Source organism: Zophobas morio, unplaced genomic scaffold, assembly GCF_036711695.1.
Source record: "Zophobas morio isolate AGI-343-1 ecotype UQ-CSIRO unplaced genomic scaffold, CSIRO_AGI_Zmor_V1 ptg000031l, whole genome shotgun sequence".
Lineage (NCBI taxonomy): Eukaryota > Metazoa > Arthropoda > Insecta > Coleoptera > Tenebrionidae > Zophobas > Zophobas morio.
The window spans coordinates 1,086,936-1,104,655 of record NW_026972136.1 but is presented as its reverse complement, the minus strand read 5'-3'; the positions used below and the strand labels follow the sequence as shown (position 1 = coordinate 1,104,655).

Sequence of the window (17,720 nt, the reverse complement as noted above, 5' to 3'; positions counted from 1 at the left end):
GTTTTTCCATTTTTCCATTCATTAAGATTTCAATGTTACAGATTTTGAAGTCGAAAATCTGTAACATTGAAAGGTCGAAACATTTAAAAATCGAATAAATGAAAAAGTTTAAAAATTATAATTATTATTACATTTTAAAATGAGAATTAGAAAATTTGCAAATCAAAAATTGAAGGCGAGAAAACTGAAAAATCCAAAAATTAAAAAATTTAAAAGTTCAAATTTCGATGTTTCGATTGTTTAGTTTCCTCATTTTTTGATTTTGGGCTATTTCGATTTCATGATTTTTCAATGTTTTAGTTTTGGGATTTTTTAGTTTTTCGATTCTTCAATTTTTTTTCGATTATTTAATTTATCAATTTGTCGGTAACTGAGATTCGGAAATTTTCAATTTTTCTTCAAATTTTTGGTACTTTAATTTTTCGATTTTTTAAATGTTGGATTTTTCGATTTCTCGTATTTTTGATTTTTCAGTCTATCGATTATTTAAATTTTACATTTTTTGATTTCTCGGTTTTTGACATTTCAATGTTTCGATTTTAAAGTCGAAAATTTACAACATTCAAAGGTCGAAAAATTCTGAAAAGGTAAAATTGAAAAGGTGTTTTTTTTTAATCAAAATTATTACATATTTAAAATGAAAACTATAAAATCTGCAAGTCAAAAATTGAAGGGGGAAAACTCAAAAATCGAGAAACCAAAAAATCTAAAATTGAAAAACGAAAAATCAAAAAATCTAAAAGTTGAAAACCGAAAATTGAAAAACTCAAAAATTGAAAAAATTGAGAAAATAGAAAACCGAAACGAAAATTTTAAAACTCCTGAAAGTGCAAATCGAAAAATTGCAAAATCTGAAAATTGAAGAAACCAAAATTTGGAAAACAAAAAACTGAAAAATTTAAAAATGAAAACTCGAAAGTGTTGCATTTCGTAAAATTGAAAAAATAAAGCAAATAAAAAACCGAAACGAAAAATTGCAAATTGAAAAATTCAAAACTCCAATAGGTACACAAAAAGTGAAAAATTTTAAAAATCATTTTTATTGGATATTTAAAACGAAAATTAAAAAAATGCAAATCAAAAATTGATGAAACCAAAAATTAAAAAAGTTGAAAAATTGAAAAATTGAAATACTGAAAACTCGTGAAATAGCAAATCGAAAAACTGCAAAATCTAATAATTGAAACATACAAATTTGGAAATTCGAAAAACTAAAAAATTACAAACAGAAAACTAAAAAAACGAAAAATTGAAAACTCCACTAACTGAAACAATAAAAAAATACAAACGTGAAACCAAAAATTGCAAATCGAAAAATCGCACATTCGTGAAACATCAAATCGAAAAATTGCAAAAGCCAACAATTGAAACATCCAAAAGTTGGGAAAAAAAACTCAAAAAATTGCAAATCGAAAAATTGAAAAGTTGAATGAATAAATGAAAAATTATAAAAAATGTTACATGTTTAAAACGAAATTTCTTGATTTTCAATTTTTCGATTTCTAGTTTTTTGATATTTCAATTTTTCAATGTTACAAATGTCCGATTTTTCTGATTTTTTTATTGTTCAATTTTTCCATTTTTTAAATTATCCAATTTCTCAATTTTTCAATGTTTCAACTTTAAGATTTCCTCGTTTTTCAATTTAATATTTTGATGTTTAGATTTTCGATTTTTTAAATTCTAGATTGTACGATTTTCCAATGTTTCTATTTTTCGATTTATCGAGCTTTCGATGTTCCCGATTTTTCAGATTTTTTATTGTTCAATTTTCCGATTTTTCAGTTTTTGGGAATTCTAAATGTTCGATTTTCAAATTGTTTAATTTCTCGTAACATTGAAAAAATTAAAAATAAAAAAAATATTACATACTTATTTAAAACAAAAACCAGAAAAATTGCGAATTAAAAATTGGAGAAGCGAAGACTAAAAAACCTTAAAGCTGAAAAATCAAAAACCAAAAAATTGTAAATCGAAAAATTAGAAAATCCAAAAATTGAAAAATTTCACATTAAAAAAAAGAAAAATGATAAAAACTGAACACTCAAAAACCAAACAAAGAAAATAAAAAATCGAAACAAAAAATTGTAAATCGAAAAAATGAAAAACTAAAAATTGAAAACGTGATACTGCGAATCGAAAAATTGGAATTTCTAAAACTTAAAAATAATATTAAAAACTTGGAAAATCGAAAACTGAAAAATTAAGAAATGAAATCTCGAAAAGTTGTATATCGTAAAATTGAAGAAACAAAAAAAAAATGAATAATTTCTTTGGAAAAAAAAAAAAATTAAATCGAAACATTGACAAATTGAATAACTGAAAAAACAAAGAAAATAAAAAACCGAAACGAAAAACTGCAAACTCGATAAATTCAAGTCGAAAAATTGCAAAATCTAAAAATTGAAAAACTCAAAAGTTGGAAAACTGAAAAATTGCAAATAGAAAACTAAAGAAACGAAAAATTGAAAAATCGAATAACTAAAAAAATTAAAAAATACAAACGCGACACCAACAATTGGAAATTGAAAAATCGCAAATTCGTGAAACATCAAGTCGATAAATTGCAAAAGCCAACAATTGAAACATCCAAAAGTTGGGAAAAAAACTCAAAAAATTGCAAATCGAAAAATTAGAAAATCATAATTCGAAAAACTGAGAAGTTGAATGAATAAATGAAAAATTATAAAAAATATTACATGTTTAAAACGAAATTTCTTGATTTTCAATTTTTCGATTTTTAGTTTTTTGATATTTCAATTTTTCAATGTTACAAATGTCCGATTTTTCTGATTTTTTTATTATTCAATTTTTCCATTTTTTAAATTATCCAATTTCTCAATTTTTCAATGTTTCAACTCAAGATTTCCTCGTTTTTCAAATCTTTAATTTTCTGATGTTTAGATTTTCGATTTTTAAATTCTAGATTGTACGATTTTCCAATTTTTCTATTTTTCAGTTTATCGAGCTTTCGATGTTCCCGACTTTTCAGATTTTTTATTGTTCAATTTTCTGATTTTTCAATTTTTGGGACTTATAAATTTTCGATTTTCGATTTTTGGATTTTTAAATTGTTGAATTTCTCGTAACATTAAAAAATGAAAAAAAAATATGACAACTTATTTAAAACAAAAACCAGAAAAATTGCGAATTAACAATTGGAGAAGCGGAGACTTAAAAATCTAAAAGCTGAAAAATCAAAAACCAAAAAATTGTAAATCGAAAAATTAGAAAATCCAAAAATTGGAAATTCTAAAACTTAAAATAATATTAAAAACTTGGAAAATCGAAAACTAAAAAAATTAAGAAATGAAACCTCGAAAAGTTGTATATCGTAAAATTGAAGAAACAAAAAAACAATTAAATGGAAACATTGACAAATTGAATAATTGAAAAAAACAAAGAAAATAAAAAACCGAAACGAAAAACTGCAAACTCGATAAATTCAAGTCGAAAAATTGCAAAATCTAAAAATTGAAAAACTCAAAAGTTGGAAAACTGAAAAATTGCAAATAGAAAACTAAAGAAACGAAAAATTGGAAATTGAAAAATCGCAAATTCGTGAAACATCAAATCGATAAATTGCAAAAACCAACAATTGAAACATCCAAAAGTTGGGAAAAAAACTCAAAAAATTGCAAATCGAAAAATTGGAAAATCATAATTCGAAAAACTGAAAAGTTGAATGAATAAATGATAAATTATAAAAAATATTGCATGTTTAAACGAAATTTTCAATTTTTCGAGTTTTACTTTTGGGATTTTTCAGTGTTTCGATTCTTCAATTTCTCCATTTGTATTTTTTGATTATTCAGATTTACGAACTTTCCATTTTTCCATTCTTCTACAATTTTTCGAATTTTAAACATGATTCGATTTCTCGGTCTTTCAATACCTCAATTTTTTGATACCTGAATTATGCAATGCTACAATTGTCCGATTTTTCTGATTTTTTATTGTTCAATTTTTCCATTTTTTAAATTATTCAATTTTTTAATGTTTCAGCTTTAAAATTTCCTCGTTTTTCAAATCTTTAATTTTTTCATTTTTAGATTTTCGATTTTTTAAATTCTAGATTGTAGGATTTTTCAATTTTTTTAAATTATTGAGCTTTCGATGTTTCCGATGTTTCAGATTTTTGATTGTACAATTTTTGGAACTTCTAAATTTTCGATTTTTGGATTTTTAAATTGTTTAATTTTTCGTAAAATTGAAAAAATGAAAAAAAAATTATTACATACCTACTTATTTAAATCAAACATCAAAAAATTGTAAATCGAAAAATTAGAAAACCCAAAAATTGAAAAATTTCACAATAAAAAAAGAAAAACAACTGAAATGAAAAATTTCAAATCGAAAAATTGGAAATTCTAAAACTTAAAATATTAAAAACTTGGAAAATCGAAAACCAAAAAATTAAAAAATGAAACCTCGAAGAGTTGTATATCGTAAAATTGAACAAACAAAAATTGAAAAAAAAAAATATACAATCGAAACACTGAAAAATTGAATAATTGAAAAAACAAAGAAAACAAGAAACCGAAACGAAAGACTGTAAACCCGAGAAACTCAAATCGAAAAATTGCAGAATCTGAAAATTGAAAAACTCAAAAGTTGGAAAACTGAAAAACTGAAAAATTTAAACTTGAAAACGCGAAACATTGCAAATCGAGAAACTGACGAAACAAGAAAATGAAAAATTGTTTTTACTTTATATACACAATCAGAAAACAAAAAACGCAAAAAAATATATTTTTTCGAAGAAGCAGGATTTGTTGGGGCAATTTTTTAACTAGTTTGAACGCCTAGATTTAACAAATAAATTTTACGTGTTTAAACAATTCTCGCGAATCCCCCCAAAACAAAATCAAAATAATCTCGCGCCAATCTGGCTCCAACAATCTCATCTCTGTCATTCCCTTATCGCACCTCTTCGCGAACAAAGCCGAACTTCGCCCACCGTTTTTCCCTTTATTTCATTCTCTTAGCGAAAAAAGGCATTGTATGAAAATATCGACGCCGTAAGTTATCTGCACTTTTTGTACACAACGGCACAATACACAACGTGTCGCTGAGACAATGTTATCTGTGTAGATACTTGCGGTGTCAGTCACCTACCGGAATCGTGTTGGTCTCTGTCAGGGCTGCGGGCCATAACGGATGTGCGTTTGGACGGCATCGGCATCGACGGTTTGTGCCTGTTTTGCATGGCCTGGGCGAGAGCTTGTTGAACGGCCTCTTGTCGCACCTCTACAACACCAAACAATGCGATCAAATAACCCACATTTTAAATGCGAACTACAAAAACGACCAAACGACCTGGTCGGGAGGCGTCGAATCGCTCTTCCAGGGTACTTACTTTGAACGTTCGACAATAAAACGATACGAAATATGTATTTTTTCCCGAACTGTGTGTTTCTATTAACGCTGATTTACTATTTCCAGAGAATTACACTTATTTAATAACGAATTATTCTGTCGCGTCTCGGAGTCTGAATTTAAAGTTTCAGAGGTTAGTAAAGCACTGAAAGAAGGTGGTTCAAAGTGGATAGTCGGTGTTCGAATATGCATGAAATCAGCGCTTTTAAAGTGATCAGAATTATTAATTAACAAATGCAACCAAAGTTGTAGCTTTGTTGCGAGTGCTGAGGTAAATGTTGTACAGCGAAGCAAAGTAGTTCCGGAAATAGTTTTCAAAATTAACAAAGCAGCTAGGTTATTACGCGTCGGTTTGTTTAGTACAGACTGAACTTCATAACATTGGTCTTTTGTTGACATTAAAATGTTGGGCATGTATTAAGGGCTTTTAATTACAAAGTTTGCTGCAAATGTGCACTGTGTTTGAAATTGGTAGTTTGAATGAACAAAAGAACAAAACAGCCATTTTCGCCGATTCCGTATTAATGCGGCGAATAATTCACGTCAAAAACGAAACGGCAATTTGTAAATGCATTGTTAAATGATTTCAAATTAACTTCGGGGCATATAAAACGAAAATGTTGAACGTGTAGATTTAAAATGTAAAATGTACAAATGCGTGTTTTTGATATCTAATTACTACGAAATGGTATCTATTACCTGAAGCGAAAATTATAACATTTTAATAACTTAATTAAAATTTTTATTTTTTACTTTAATTAAGCTTTTAAATCGTTATCGTAGAAGTAATTGGTTCCTAATTTTATATATGCACTTGTCTCTAAATCTGTGTTAAGTTTTCATCCCAGACTCAGATTTTTGGAATATTTTGCAACTTAATTTTGAAACTGCTGAATGCTTATTGTAAATCGTTAATCATCTTAAATCAAACCGTACAATTTTTTGAAAAAGCTGGATTTCTTGTAATGCATTTTGGGAGAGAGGGAAGTTCTGTCGAAATAAACTTAAATTTTTTGAGTCTTCAATTTCTAGACTTTTCAAATTTTAGTTCTCTCGATTTTTTATTTTTCGATTTCTCGGTCTTTCGATGTTTCAGTTTTGGAACTTTTCAGTTTTTAATTTCTCAATCTTTAGGTTTTTAAAATTTTTGTTTTTTCAATTTCTGTTTTGCGGTTTCAATTTTGAGATTTTTCCGTTTTTCAAATCTTTAATTTTTTGATATTTTCATTTCTCGATTTTCTAAATTTTAGAATGTATGATTTTTCGACTTCTCGGTTTTTCGATTTATTAAATTTTACAATTTCAATTTTCCAATTTTTTTATTTATCGAGATTTCGATGTTGCCGATTTTAAAATTTTTGCATTTATCGATTTTTTTTTAATTAAAATTTTTATTTTTCGATTTTGGGCTATTTCGATGTTTCAATTTTCTCATTTTTAAACTTTTCGGTATTTTGGTTCTTTTTGTTTGCGATTTTTTGTCAATTTTTCGATAGTTTTGGAATTTTTGAATTTTTGAAATCTTACATTTTTTTCCAGTTTTCCGATTTTTCACTTCTTCTATTTTCCGATTTATCGAGAAAAAATGTTTCAATTTTTTTATTGTTCGGTTTCCTGATTTTTCGATTTCTCATGTGTCAATTCTTCAATCTCCTAATTTTTCGATGTTTAGAATTTTAAATTTTTCGATGTTTCTTTATTTTTCAATTTTTTAATTTTTAATTTTTCGATTTTTCAATGTGTCAGTGTTTTTAACATTTCATATTTGGAAATGTTTCCATTCTTGGATTTTTCAATTTTTCTCTTTTTTTTGGTTTTCGATTTTTTCACGTTTTCAATTTCTTCTCGATTTTTCGACTCTTCAGATTTCAACGTTTCGGTTTTTCAATTTTTCTATTTAAAAAATGTTTGATTTTTTTTATTTTTTAAATTTTACATTTTTATTCCAGTTTTTCGATTTTTCACTTCTTCCATTTTCCGATTTATCGAGAAAAAATGTTTCAATTTTTGGATTGTTCGGTTTCCTGATTTTTCGATTTATCACAATTTTTCGATTTTGTGCTATTTCGATTTTTCGATCTTTTGATGTTTAAATTTTTCAACTTTTCGATCTCCTAATTTTTCGATGTTTTCATTTTTAAATTTGTTCAGTTTTAATTTTTCACTTTTCGATTCTTCATTTTTTCAGTTTTAATTTATCAATTTTTCCACAATTGAGTTTTGAAATTTTCCTATTTTTCTCTTCTTCAAATTTCTGATTCGTTAAATTCAATTTTATTAAATTTTACATTTTCTCATGTCCCGTGTTTCTTTGACTTTTCGGTTTATAAATTTTTCAATTTTTCAGTTTTTCCATTTTTCGATTTTTCAGTTGATTTATCAAAATTTCAATGTTTCGATTTTTCGATTGTAAGTTCAGTTTCCTGATTTTTCGATTTTTCTATTTTTTGATTTATAGATATTTTAATTTAGCTTTTATTTTTAGATTTTGGGTTATTTTCTACTTCCCGATTTTTTAATTTTTCGATTCTTTTTCAATTTTATGTTTTTTCAGGTTTTGGAACTTTTCAGTTTTCCAATTCTTCAATTGTTGGACACATTTTTCGATGTTACAACTTTTAATTTTGTAATGTTTAATTTTTTATTTTTTAAATTTTAGATTTTTCGATTTTTCAATTTTTTCATTTATCGATTTTTTTTTAATTAAAATATTTATTTTTCCATTTTGAGCTTTTTCAATTTCTCAATTTTTCCATATCTAAACTTTTCGATGTTTCAGTTTTAATTTTTGAGCTTTTTGATTCAGTTTTTCGATAATTGAGGTTTGGAATTTTTAAATTTTTTAAATTTTTCAATTTTTATAAATTTTTGATTTCCCTTTTTTTTGTTCCAGATTTCGATTTTTTAAACTTTACATTTTTCATTTTCCAATTTTTTTGGTTGTAAATTTTTTGTTTTTTGCCTTCTTCCATTTTCCGATTTGTCAAGATTTCGATTCAATTTTTGGATTGTTCCGTTTCCTGATTTTTGGATTATCACAATTTTTCGATTATTTTTAATTTAATTTTTCAATTGTCCAATTTTTCGATCTCCTAATTTTTCAATGTTTCGATTTTAAAATTTTTCCATGTTTCTGTTTTGATTTTTCAGTTTTTCCATTCTCGGATTTATCAAGGTTTCAATGTTTCGATTTTTCTATTTTTTTTTTTAATTTAAATTTTCAAATTTTTTATTCTTCGATTTTGGGCTATTTCGGTTGCTCGGTATTTCGATCTTTCGATTTCTGAATGTGTCAATTTTTTTATTTTTAAATCTAATTTTTGGATGTTTCGATTTTTCAAGTTTTCGGTTTCCCAATTTTTCAACATTTCAATTTTGTGATTTTTTTCCCATTTCTGGATTTTTTAATTTTTCAAATTTTCGGATTTCGATTTTTCAATGTTTCAGTTTTGTATTTTTTCAATTTTTCTATTTTTTAAGTTTCACATCTTTTGATTTCTCGATTTTGAGCTATTTCTATATCTCTATTTTTCGATTTCTTAGATTTTTGGGAAATTTTAGTTTTTCGATTCTTCAATTTTTTTGGATTTTTAATTTTTCGATTTATCGGTTTATCAATTTGTCGATTGTTGAGTTTTGGGATTTCAATTTTTTCGATTCTTCATTTTTTATCTCTTTTTTCACTTTTTCTATTCTTCAAATTTTTGATATTTTACATTTTCGATTTTTTGAATTATGGAATTTCGATTTCTCGATGACATTTTCTGTATTTTTAAATTTTTTATTTATTAATTTTTTCAACATTTCATATTTGGAAATTTTTCGATTTTTTTGGTTTCAGATTTTTCAAGTTTTCAATTGCTCGACCTTTCGATTTTTCGACTCTTCAGATTTCGACGTTTCGGTTTTTCAATTTTTCTATTTAAAAAATGTTTGACTTTTCCTTTATGTATTGATTGATTTTCAGTTTCAATTTTTCGATTCTTCATTTTTTGTTTAGATTTTTTAATTTATCAATTTTTCAATAATTGAGTTTTGGGATTTTTCTATTTTTTCACTCCTCAAATTTGTGATACTTTAAATTTTCGATTGTTTAAATTTTACATTTTTTGATTTCCCGTTTTTCTTTGACTTTTCAGTTTTGCGATCTTTTAAACTTATATTTTTGAATTTTCCAATTTTTCAGTTTATAAATTTTTCGATTTTTCAGTTTTTCCATTCTCCGATTTATCAAGATTTCAATGTTTCGATTTTTCAATTTTTTTTAAATGTAAATTTTAAAATTTTTTGTTCTTCGATTTTGGGCTATTTCGGTCTCTCGGTATTTCGATCTTTTGATATTTCGATTTCTGAATGTGTCAATTTTTTAATTTTTCGATTTTTAGATCTAATTTTTGGATGTTTCGATTTTTCAAGTTTTCGGTTTCCCAATTTTTCAACATTTCAATTTTGTGAATTTTTTTCCATTTCTGGATTTTTAATTATTCGAATTTTCGGATTTCAAATTTTCGAATTTCCGGATTTCGATTTTTCAATGTTTCAGTTTTGGATTTTTTCAATTTTTCTATTTTTTAAGTTTCACACCTCTTGATTTTTCAGTTTTTAAATGTTTTCAATTTTCGATTTCTCAGATTTCTGATATATTATTTTTGGGATTTTTCAGTTTTTCGATTCTTCAATTTTCTTATATTTTTAACTTTTCGATTTATCGGTTTATCAATTTTTCGACTGTTGAGTTTTGGGATTTCAATTTTTCGATTATTCATTTTTTATTACATTTTTCACTTTTTCTATTCTTCAAATTTTTGATATTTTACATTTTCGATTTTTTGAATTATGGATTTTTCGATTTCTTGATGACATTTTCTTTATTTTTCAATTTTTCGATTTGTCGATCTTTTTTTTAATGTTTCGATTTTTCAATCTGATAATTTTTCAATTTTTCCATGCATCGATTTTTCTAGTTTTCGATTTCTCAATTTTTTCAACATTTCATATTTGGAAAATTTTCCAATTTTTCAGTTTATAAATGTTCGAGTTTTCAGTTTTTCCATTCACCGATTTATCAAGATTTCAGTGTTTCGATTTTTCGATTGTTCAGTTTCCTGATTTTCCGATTAAATTAAATTTAAATTTTTCTAGTTTTTCGATTTTGGACTATTTCGGTTTCTCAATATTTCGTTCTTTTGATGTTTCGATTTCTGAATGTGTCAATTTTTTAATTTTTCGATTTTTCAAGTTTTCTTTTCCCAAATTTCCAACATTTCAATTTTGGGATTTTTTTCCATTTCTAGATTTTTTAATTTCTGGAATTTCCGGATTCCTATTTTTCGATGGTTCAGTTTTCGAATTTTTCAATATTTTTTTAAGTTTTAATTCTTTTGACTTTTCAGATTTTAAGTTTTTGCACTTTTCGATGTTTCAATTTTTCGATTGTTCAGTTTCTCGATTTTTTTTATTTTGGGCTATTTCTATATCTCGATTTTTTGATTTCTCAAACTTTCGATATTTCATTTTTGGGATTTTTCAGTTTCGCGATTCTTCAATTTTCTGGATTTTTAATTTTTCTATGGTTGAAATTTATGATATTTTTATTTTTTGAAACATACATTGGATTATAGATTTTTCGATTTCTCGATTTCATTTTTTTATTTTTCAAGTTTTTAATGTGTCTCGGTTTGGTTTCTCAATTTTTTCCACATTTCAATTTTGGGACTTTTCCATTTCTGGTTTTTTCAAATTTTCGATTTTTTAAATTTTCGATTTTTCGGTTTATCGATTTCTTGATTTTTGAACTCTTCGGATTTCGACGTTTCTGGCTTTCAATTTTTCAGTTTTTCGATGTTTAAAATTCTTTGATTTCTCGATATATCGATATTTCAATGTTTAAATTTTTCAATTTTTCGATTTTTCGACAAGCATGTTTTCCCGTTGGTTAACTTTTTTAAATATATTTCATATTGTCCAAAATTGTTATACATTCAATAAAATATGTTACTTATCATAAAAAAAATATTTCAAATCCAAAACCATAACATAACCCAACTTTTTGTTCAGGTACAAACAAGCCAAAGTGGATTTTCAAAATTCTGAGATCCAAATTGAAAATATCCGAAAATTTTGGACACTGAAAAAATAGTAGGAATTTTCAGAGAAATGAAGATGAAAAAACATCTAGAGGTCGAAATCAACAAAAGAAATTATTTATTTTGGCTTGTTTTTCTTTTTAATTTATTGTTTGCCAGGATTTTTGATTTCAGTTGTGTATCTTTAGAAATAAATAAAATAAATATATCTTCGGAAATAAATAAAATCAATAAAAAACCCAGAAGGGATGTAGTTATAGGAGAAAAATCCGAAGTCCTAAAACCCGACTACATTTTCCCCTTTCCTACAGTGAACACCAAAAAAGCCTGGCACAGTGCACAACAAAGCGCTCCCATTTCCCACGAACCCATCACCCTGTACATCGCTTCCACCATACAACAACCACTCGCAACTCCCGCAACTCCTCGCTTTCCAAGCACAACATGTTGGCTCGTCGTTAGCATACAATTCCGGGGGATTTTCGCGATCTGCCAAACTAACCAAGAAACAATGAGCCACATAATAAGAACTCTCACCGAACCGCCTCCGCGCGGAGCAATTCCCAACTTTCGCCTCGCCAAAAAGTTGGCAAAACTTCGCCCTTCCCCAGAACGAGCCGATTCCGCTTCCGCAATACTGCGATTAGCGATTTCGTCGAATCATTGAAACTTTTCAATTTTTTAATAAAGAAACACCAATTCGCGCAATAATGCGACCTCATCGATTCCAGGTCCGGGCGCTGATCTGTCGCCCGGCGCATCCACCATTTTTCCCCGCCCGACCAAAACTTATCTCTAATAATAAAGTGGGAGATCAATAACGACTGTTAAATAGATATCGGCTTTTGCAGCCTTCACTCGCACACTCGGAACTTCGTACAAAAGGTATGAAGACGTCGCATCTGTTTGAACGCCGGATAATTCCCGGAGCCGGATTGATATTCTGGCACTTTGTTCGAGAGGTTTAAAAGTGGACTCGGCGGAAAAGTGCTGCATCCGATAGTGGTTTCTGTGTCGGACATATATTAAGGGTACAATAGAGGTAAAAATCCCTCGAATAGTGTCTGGACTACGCGACGAATCAGTCAGTCGACGAAATGATATTAGGATATTACCCAGTAAACACATGTGGCATTGACGTGACAGGTACATGTAACAAAAGAACAAGTACATCGCATAATTATGTCTTACTGATTGGAGTACTCCGGTTATGTAATCAATAAGTAATGTTAGCTGTATTTACTATATATCTACATAATTCGTAATGTTTTAATTTTATTAGCGACTTATTATAAGTTAAATACTTATTATATGGGCGGTATTGTAAACTTCAAATAATACATATAAAATTTTGTCTTACTGTTAAGTTTTTGATATTCACAAAAAAAAAATATCTCTACACATTCTCTTATTGGCGAATTATCCATAAAAAAATCAGTTTTTTCAGTCTTTTGGATGCTTTGGACCTTTGGGAGTTTTAGATTTTTCAGTTAATCGATTTAAAAAAAAATACAATTTTTAGTTTTTTGATTTTGGGCTACCTCGATTTTTCGGGTTTTCTTTTGATGTTTCGATTTCTCGATGTGTCAATTTTCCAAGTTGTTGGGTTCTCAATTTTTCAAAATTTCAATTCTGGGAATTTTTCCATTTCTGGATTTCCTAATTTTCCGCTATTTTAATTTTTCGAATTTTTGGATTTCGATTTTTCGATGTTTCACCTTTTAGTTTTTTAGTTTTTCGATTTTTAAATAAAAGATTCTTCAATTTCTCGTCTTTTTGATTTTTCAGATTTTAGATTTTTCAATTGTTCGATCTACAGATTTTTTTATTTAAACTTTTCAATTTTTAATTTTTTGATTTTTCGATGTTTCGAAGTTTTCAATTTCTCAATTTTTTTCAACATTTTAATTTTGGGAATCATTTCTGGATTTTTCAGGTTGTCGGGTTCACAATTTTTCAACATTTCCATTTTTCCATTTCTGGATTTTTAAATTTTCCGATATTTTAATTTTCGATTTATCGAGTTTTTGGATTTCGATTTTTCGATGTTTCAGTTTTGGGATTTTTTAGTTTTTCGATTTTTCAGTTTTTTAAAATTTTCGTAATCTCAGTTTTTCCATGTGTTGACTTCTCGATTTTTCGAAATTTCAATTGCTCAGTTTTCCGATTTTTCTATTTTGGATAATGTCGACATCTCGATTTTTCGGAGTGTCAATTTTTCGATTTCTCTGATGTTCTATATTTCATTTTTGGGATTTTTCAGTTTTTCGATATCATTGAGTTTTAAGATATTTCAATTTTTTTTATTCTTCAAATTCTTGATATTTTAATATTTCAATTTTTTAAATTATAGATTCTTTGATTTCTTGTTTTCTTTGGTTTTTCAGTTTTTAGATTTTTCAATTTTTCAATCTACAGATTTTTTATTTAAATTTTTCAATTTTTAATTTTTAGATTTCTCGAGGTTTCTTTGTATGTGATTTTTCGATGTTTCGACTTTTCAGGTTTTCAATTTCTCATTTTTCGACATTTGGATCTTGGAAATCTTTTCATTTCTGCATTTTTCAGTTTATCGATTTTTAAAATCTTAGATTTTTCGATTTCTTGATCTTCTAATTTTTCGATGTTTCGATTTTTCCGGTTGTTGAGTTCACAAGTGTTCAACATTTCAATTTTTCCATTTCTGGATTTTTCAATTTTTCGATTTTTCGATCTTCAGTTTTGGGATTTTTTCAGTTTTTCGATTCTTCGCTTTTTTTGACCTTTTAATTTTTCAATTTTTCGAAAATAGTTTTAGGATTTTTCAGTTTTTCTATTTTAAAAACTTTTGATACTTTCATTATTCGATTATTTAAACTTTACATTTTTCGTTTTTCCAATTTTTTAGTTTTTCCATTTTCCGATTTATCGAGATCTCGATGTTTCAATTTTTCGATTGTACAGTTTCGTGATTTTTCGATTTTTTTTTTAATTTGGAATTTAAAATTTTTAGTTTTTTATTTTGGGCTATTTAGGTTTCTCGATATTTCGATTTCTCAGTGTGTCAATTTTTTATTTTTTTGATTTTTCGATGTTTTGATTTTTCAACATTTCAATTTTGGGAATTTTCTTCCATTTCTAGATTTTGTAATTTTTAGAATTTTCGGATTTCGATTTTTCAATGTGTCAGTTTTGGGATTTTTCAGTTTTTCCTTTTTTCAATTTTTCAATTTTTTAAATTTTACATTTCTCAATTTTTCATTTAATAAATTTTTCGATTTTGAGTTTTCTATTTTTCGATTTCTCGTTTTATCGAGATTTCGATGTTTCGATTTCTCTTTTTTTATTCTCAGTTTTTTGATTTTTCAATTTTTCTGTTTTTTAAGTTTTACAACCTTCAATTTTTCTGTTTTAAAATTATTTAAAAGATTTCAATGTTTCGATTTTTCGATTATTTAGTTTCCCTATTTTATTTTTGGGATTTATCAATTTTTCACTTTCTCTATTGTTCAAATTTTTGATATTTTAATTTTTCGATTTTTTGAATTTTAGATTTTTCGAATTCTCGAAGTTATTTTTTTTATTTTTCAATTTTTAATTTTTCCATTTGTCGATCTTTTAATGTTTCAATTTTTCGATGTTTCGATTCTTCTAGTTTTCGATTTCTCAATTTTTTTCAACATTTCATTTTTGCGAATTTTTCCGCTCCTAGATTCCCCAATTTTTAGATTTTTAATTTTAGATTTTTTTTGTTTTCAATTGCTCCACCTTTCGATTTTTCCACTCTTCAGATTTCGACGATTCGGTTTTTCAACTTTTTTGTTTAAAAAGATGTTTGATTTTTGGATTATTAAAATTTCTTGACTTCTCGATTTTTCAGTTTTTAACATTTTCGTATTCTCAGCTTGTCTGTTTTTCGATTATCTCGATTTTTCGATTTCTCGGAGTTTCAAATTTTCGATTTCTCAGTTTTTCTATACTTCATTTTTGGAATTTTTCATTTTCATTCTTCAATTTTTTGGTTTATCAATTTTTCAATAGTTGAGTTGGCGAGGTTTTAATTTTTCTTTTGTTCAAATTTTTGATATTTCAATTTTTCAAATTTTTAAATTATAGATTCTTCGATTTCTCGTTTTTTTGGTTTTTCGGTTTTTAGATTTTTCAGTTTTTCGGTTTACAGATTTTTTTGTTTAACTTTTTCATTTTTAATTTTTCGATGCTTCGATTTTTCAAGTTGTTGGGTTCCCATTTTTTCAACATTTCAATTTTGGGAATTTTTCCATTTCTGGATTTTTTAAGTTTCCGATATTTTAATTTTCTGGTGTTTTACTTTTGGAATTTTTCAGTTTTCCGATTTTTCAATTTTTTCGTTTTAAATTTTTTATTTTTCTATTTTTCAGTTTAAAAAATTTTTGTATTCTCAGTTCCATTTTTTGATTTCTCGACATATCAAGATTTCCCTGTTTCGATTTTTCGATTTCTCGGAGTTTCAATTTTTCGATTTCTGGGAGTTTAAATTGTTCGATTTCTCAGTTTTTCTATATTTCGTTTTTGGGATTTTTCAGTTTTTCGAATCTTGAATTTTTCTTCGATTTTTCGATTATTTTTCGATAGTAGTGTTTTGGCATGTTTCAATTTTTCGATTTTTTGTTTTTCTATATTTCATTTTTGGAATTTTTCAGTTTTTCGATTCTTTAATTTTTTCAATAGTTAAATTTTGGAATGTTTCAATTTTTTTATTCTTCAAATTCTTGATCTTTTAATTTTTCGATTTTTTAAATTATAGATTTCTCGAATTCTCGTTTTTTTTATGGATCAGTTTTTAGATTTTTCAATTTTTCGGTTTACAGATTTTTTTATTTAAATTTTTCCATCTTTAATTTTTCAATTTCTCCATGGTTCTTTTTTCTAATTTTTCGATATTTTGATTTTTCAAGTTGTCGGGTTCCCAATTTTTCAACATTTCAATTTTGGAAATTTTCCCATTTCTGGATTACTTTTTTTTCGATGCTTTAATTTTGGGTGTATCAGTTTTAGGATTTTTCAGCTTTGCGACTCTTCAATTTTTTTGTTTCAAATTTTGTATTTTTCGTTTTTTCAGCTTCAGAAATTTTTGTATTCTTAGTTCCATGTTTCGATTTTCCGATTTTCTTGGTTTTTTTGGATTTTTGAATATTGTATTTCTTCAATTTCTTTAGTTTTTTGGATTTTTTGGACTTTTGGGACTTTTTCGATTTTCCGGTTATTCAGTTTCCAGATTTTTCGATTTTTCAATTTTTGAATTTTTCGATTTTTTTAAACGAAAATTTTCAATTTTTATTTTTTGATGTTTCGATTTCTCTATTTTTTGCTCTTTTGATGCTTCCATTTCTCATGGTGTCAATTTTTCAAGTTGTCGGGTTCCCAATTTTTCTATTCTTCAAATTTTGTATTTTTCGAATTTTCAGTTTTTCCATCTGCCGATTTCTGGATTTATCGAGATTTCGATCGTTCAGTTTCCCGGTTTTTCGATTTTGGGCTGTTTCCCAAAGATTTTTCAGTTTTTCAGCTTTAGAAATGCTTGTTTTCTCATTTTTTAATTCCTCGATTTATCGAAATTTCCATGTTTCGAGTTTTCGATTGTTAAGTTTCCCGATTTTTGGATATTTGAATTTTTCTTCGATTTTTCGATTTAGCGATTTATCAGTTTTTCGATTCTTCAATTTTTCAATTTATCGATTTATCAATTTTTCAGTACTTGAGTTTTGGCATGTTTCAATTTTTCAATATTTCTATTCTTCAAATTTTTGATATTTTAATTTTTCGATTTACAGATTTTTTTTAACTTAAATTTTTTAATTTTTTTATTTTTCGATTTCTCGATTGTTTTTCCAATTTTTCGATATTTTTTATGTTTTGAATTTTCCAATTTTTTCAACACAATTTTGGGAATCTTTTCATTTTCGGATTTTAAAATTTTTCGATGTTTTAATTTTTCTCGATGTCGGGGATTTTTCAGGTTGTCAGGGTTCACAATTTTTCAACATTTCAATTTTTCCATTCCTGGATTTTTTAATTTTCTGATATTTCAATTTTCTGATATTTCAATTTTTTGATTTTTCAGATTTTCAAATTTTCGTATTCTCAGTGTTTCTATTCTTCGATTTCTTGATTTATCGAGATTTCGATGTTTCGACTCTTCAGTTGTCCGATTTTTCGATTTTTTAAATTATAGATTCTTCGATTTCTCGTTTTCATTTTGATTTTTCAGTTTTTAGATTTTTCAATTTTTTGGGT

The 17,720-nt window shown here is 26.4% G+C and overlaps 1 protein-coding gene across 9 annotated transcripts in view; it reads right to left on the bottom strand.

Moving 5' to 3' along the window:
• The window catches only part of LOC135139543 (disco-interacting protein 2), a 309,775-nt gene that overhangs the window by 44,801 nt on the left and 247,254 nt on the right, over nucleotides 1-17,720 (bottom strand). For all 9 annotated transcript variants that reach the window (XM_064069816.1, XM_064069817.1, XM_064069819.1 and 6 more), the window contains one exon: nucleotides 5,119-5,250. In XM_064069816.1, coding sequence (XP_063925886.1) covers nucleotides 5,119-5,250 — 132 coding nt within the window. The remainder of the gene's footprint in view (nucleotides 1-5,118; nucleotides 5,251-17,720) is intronic.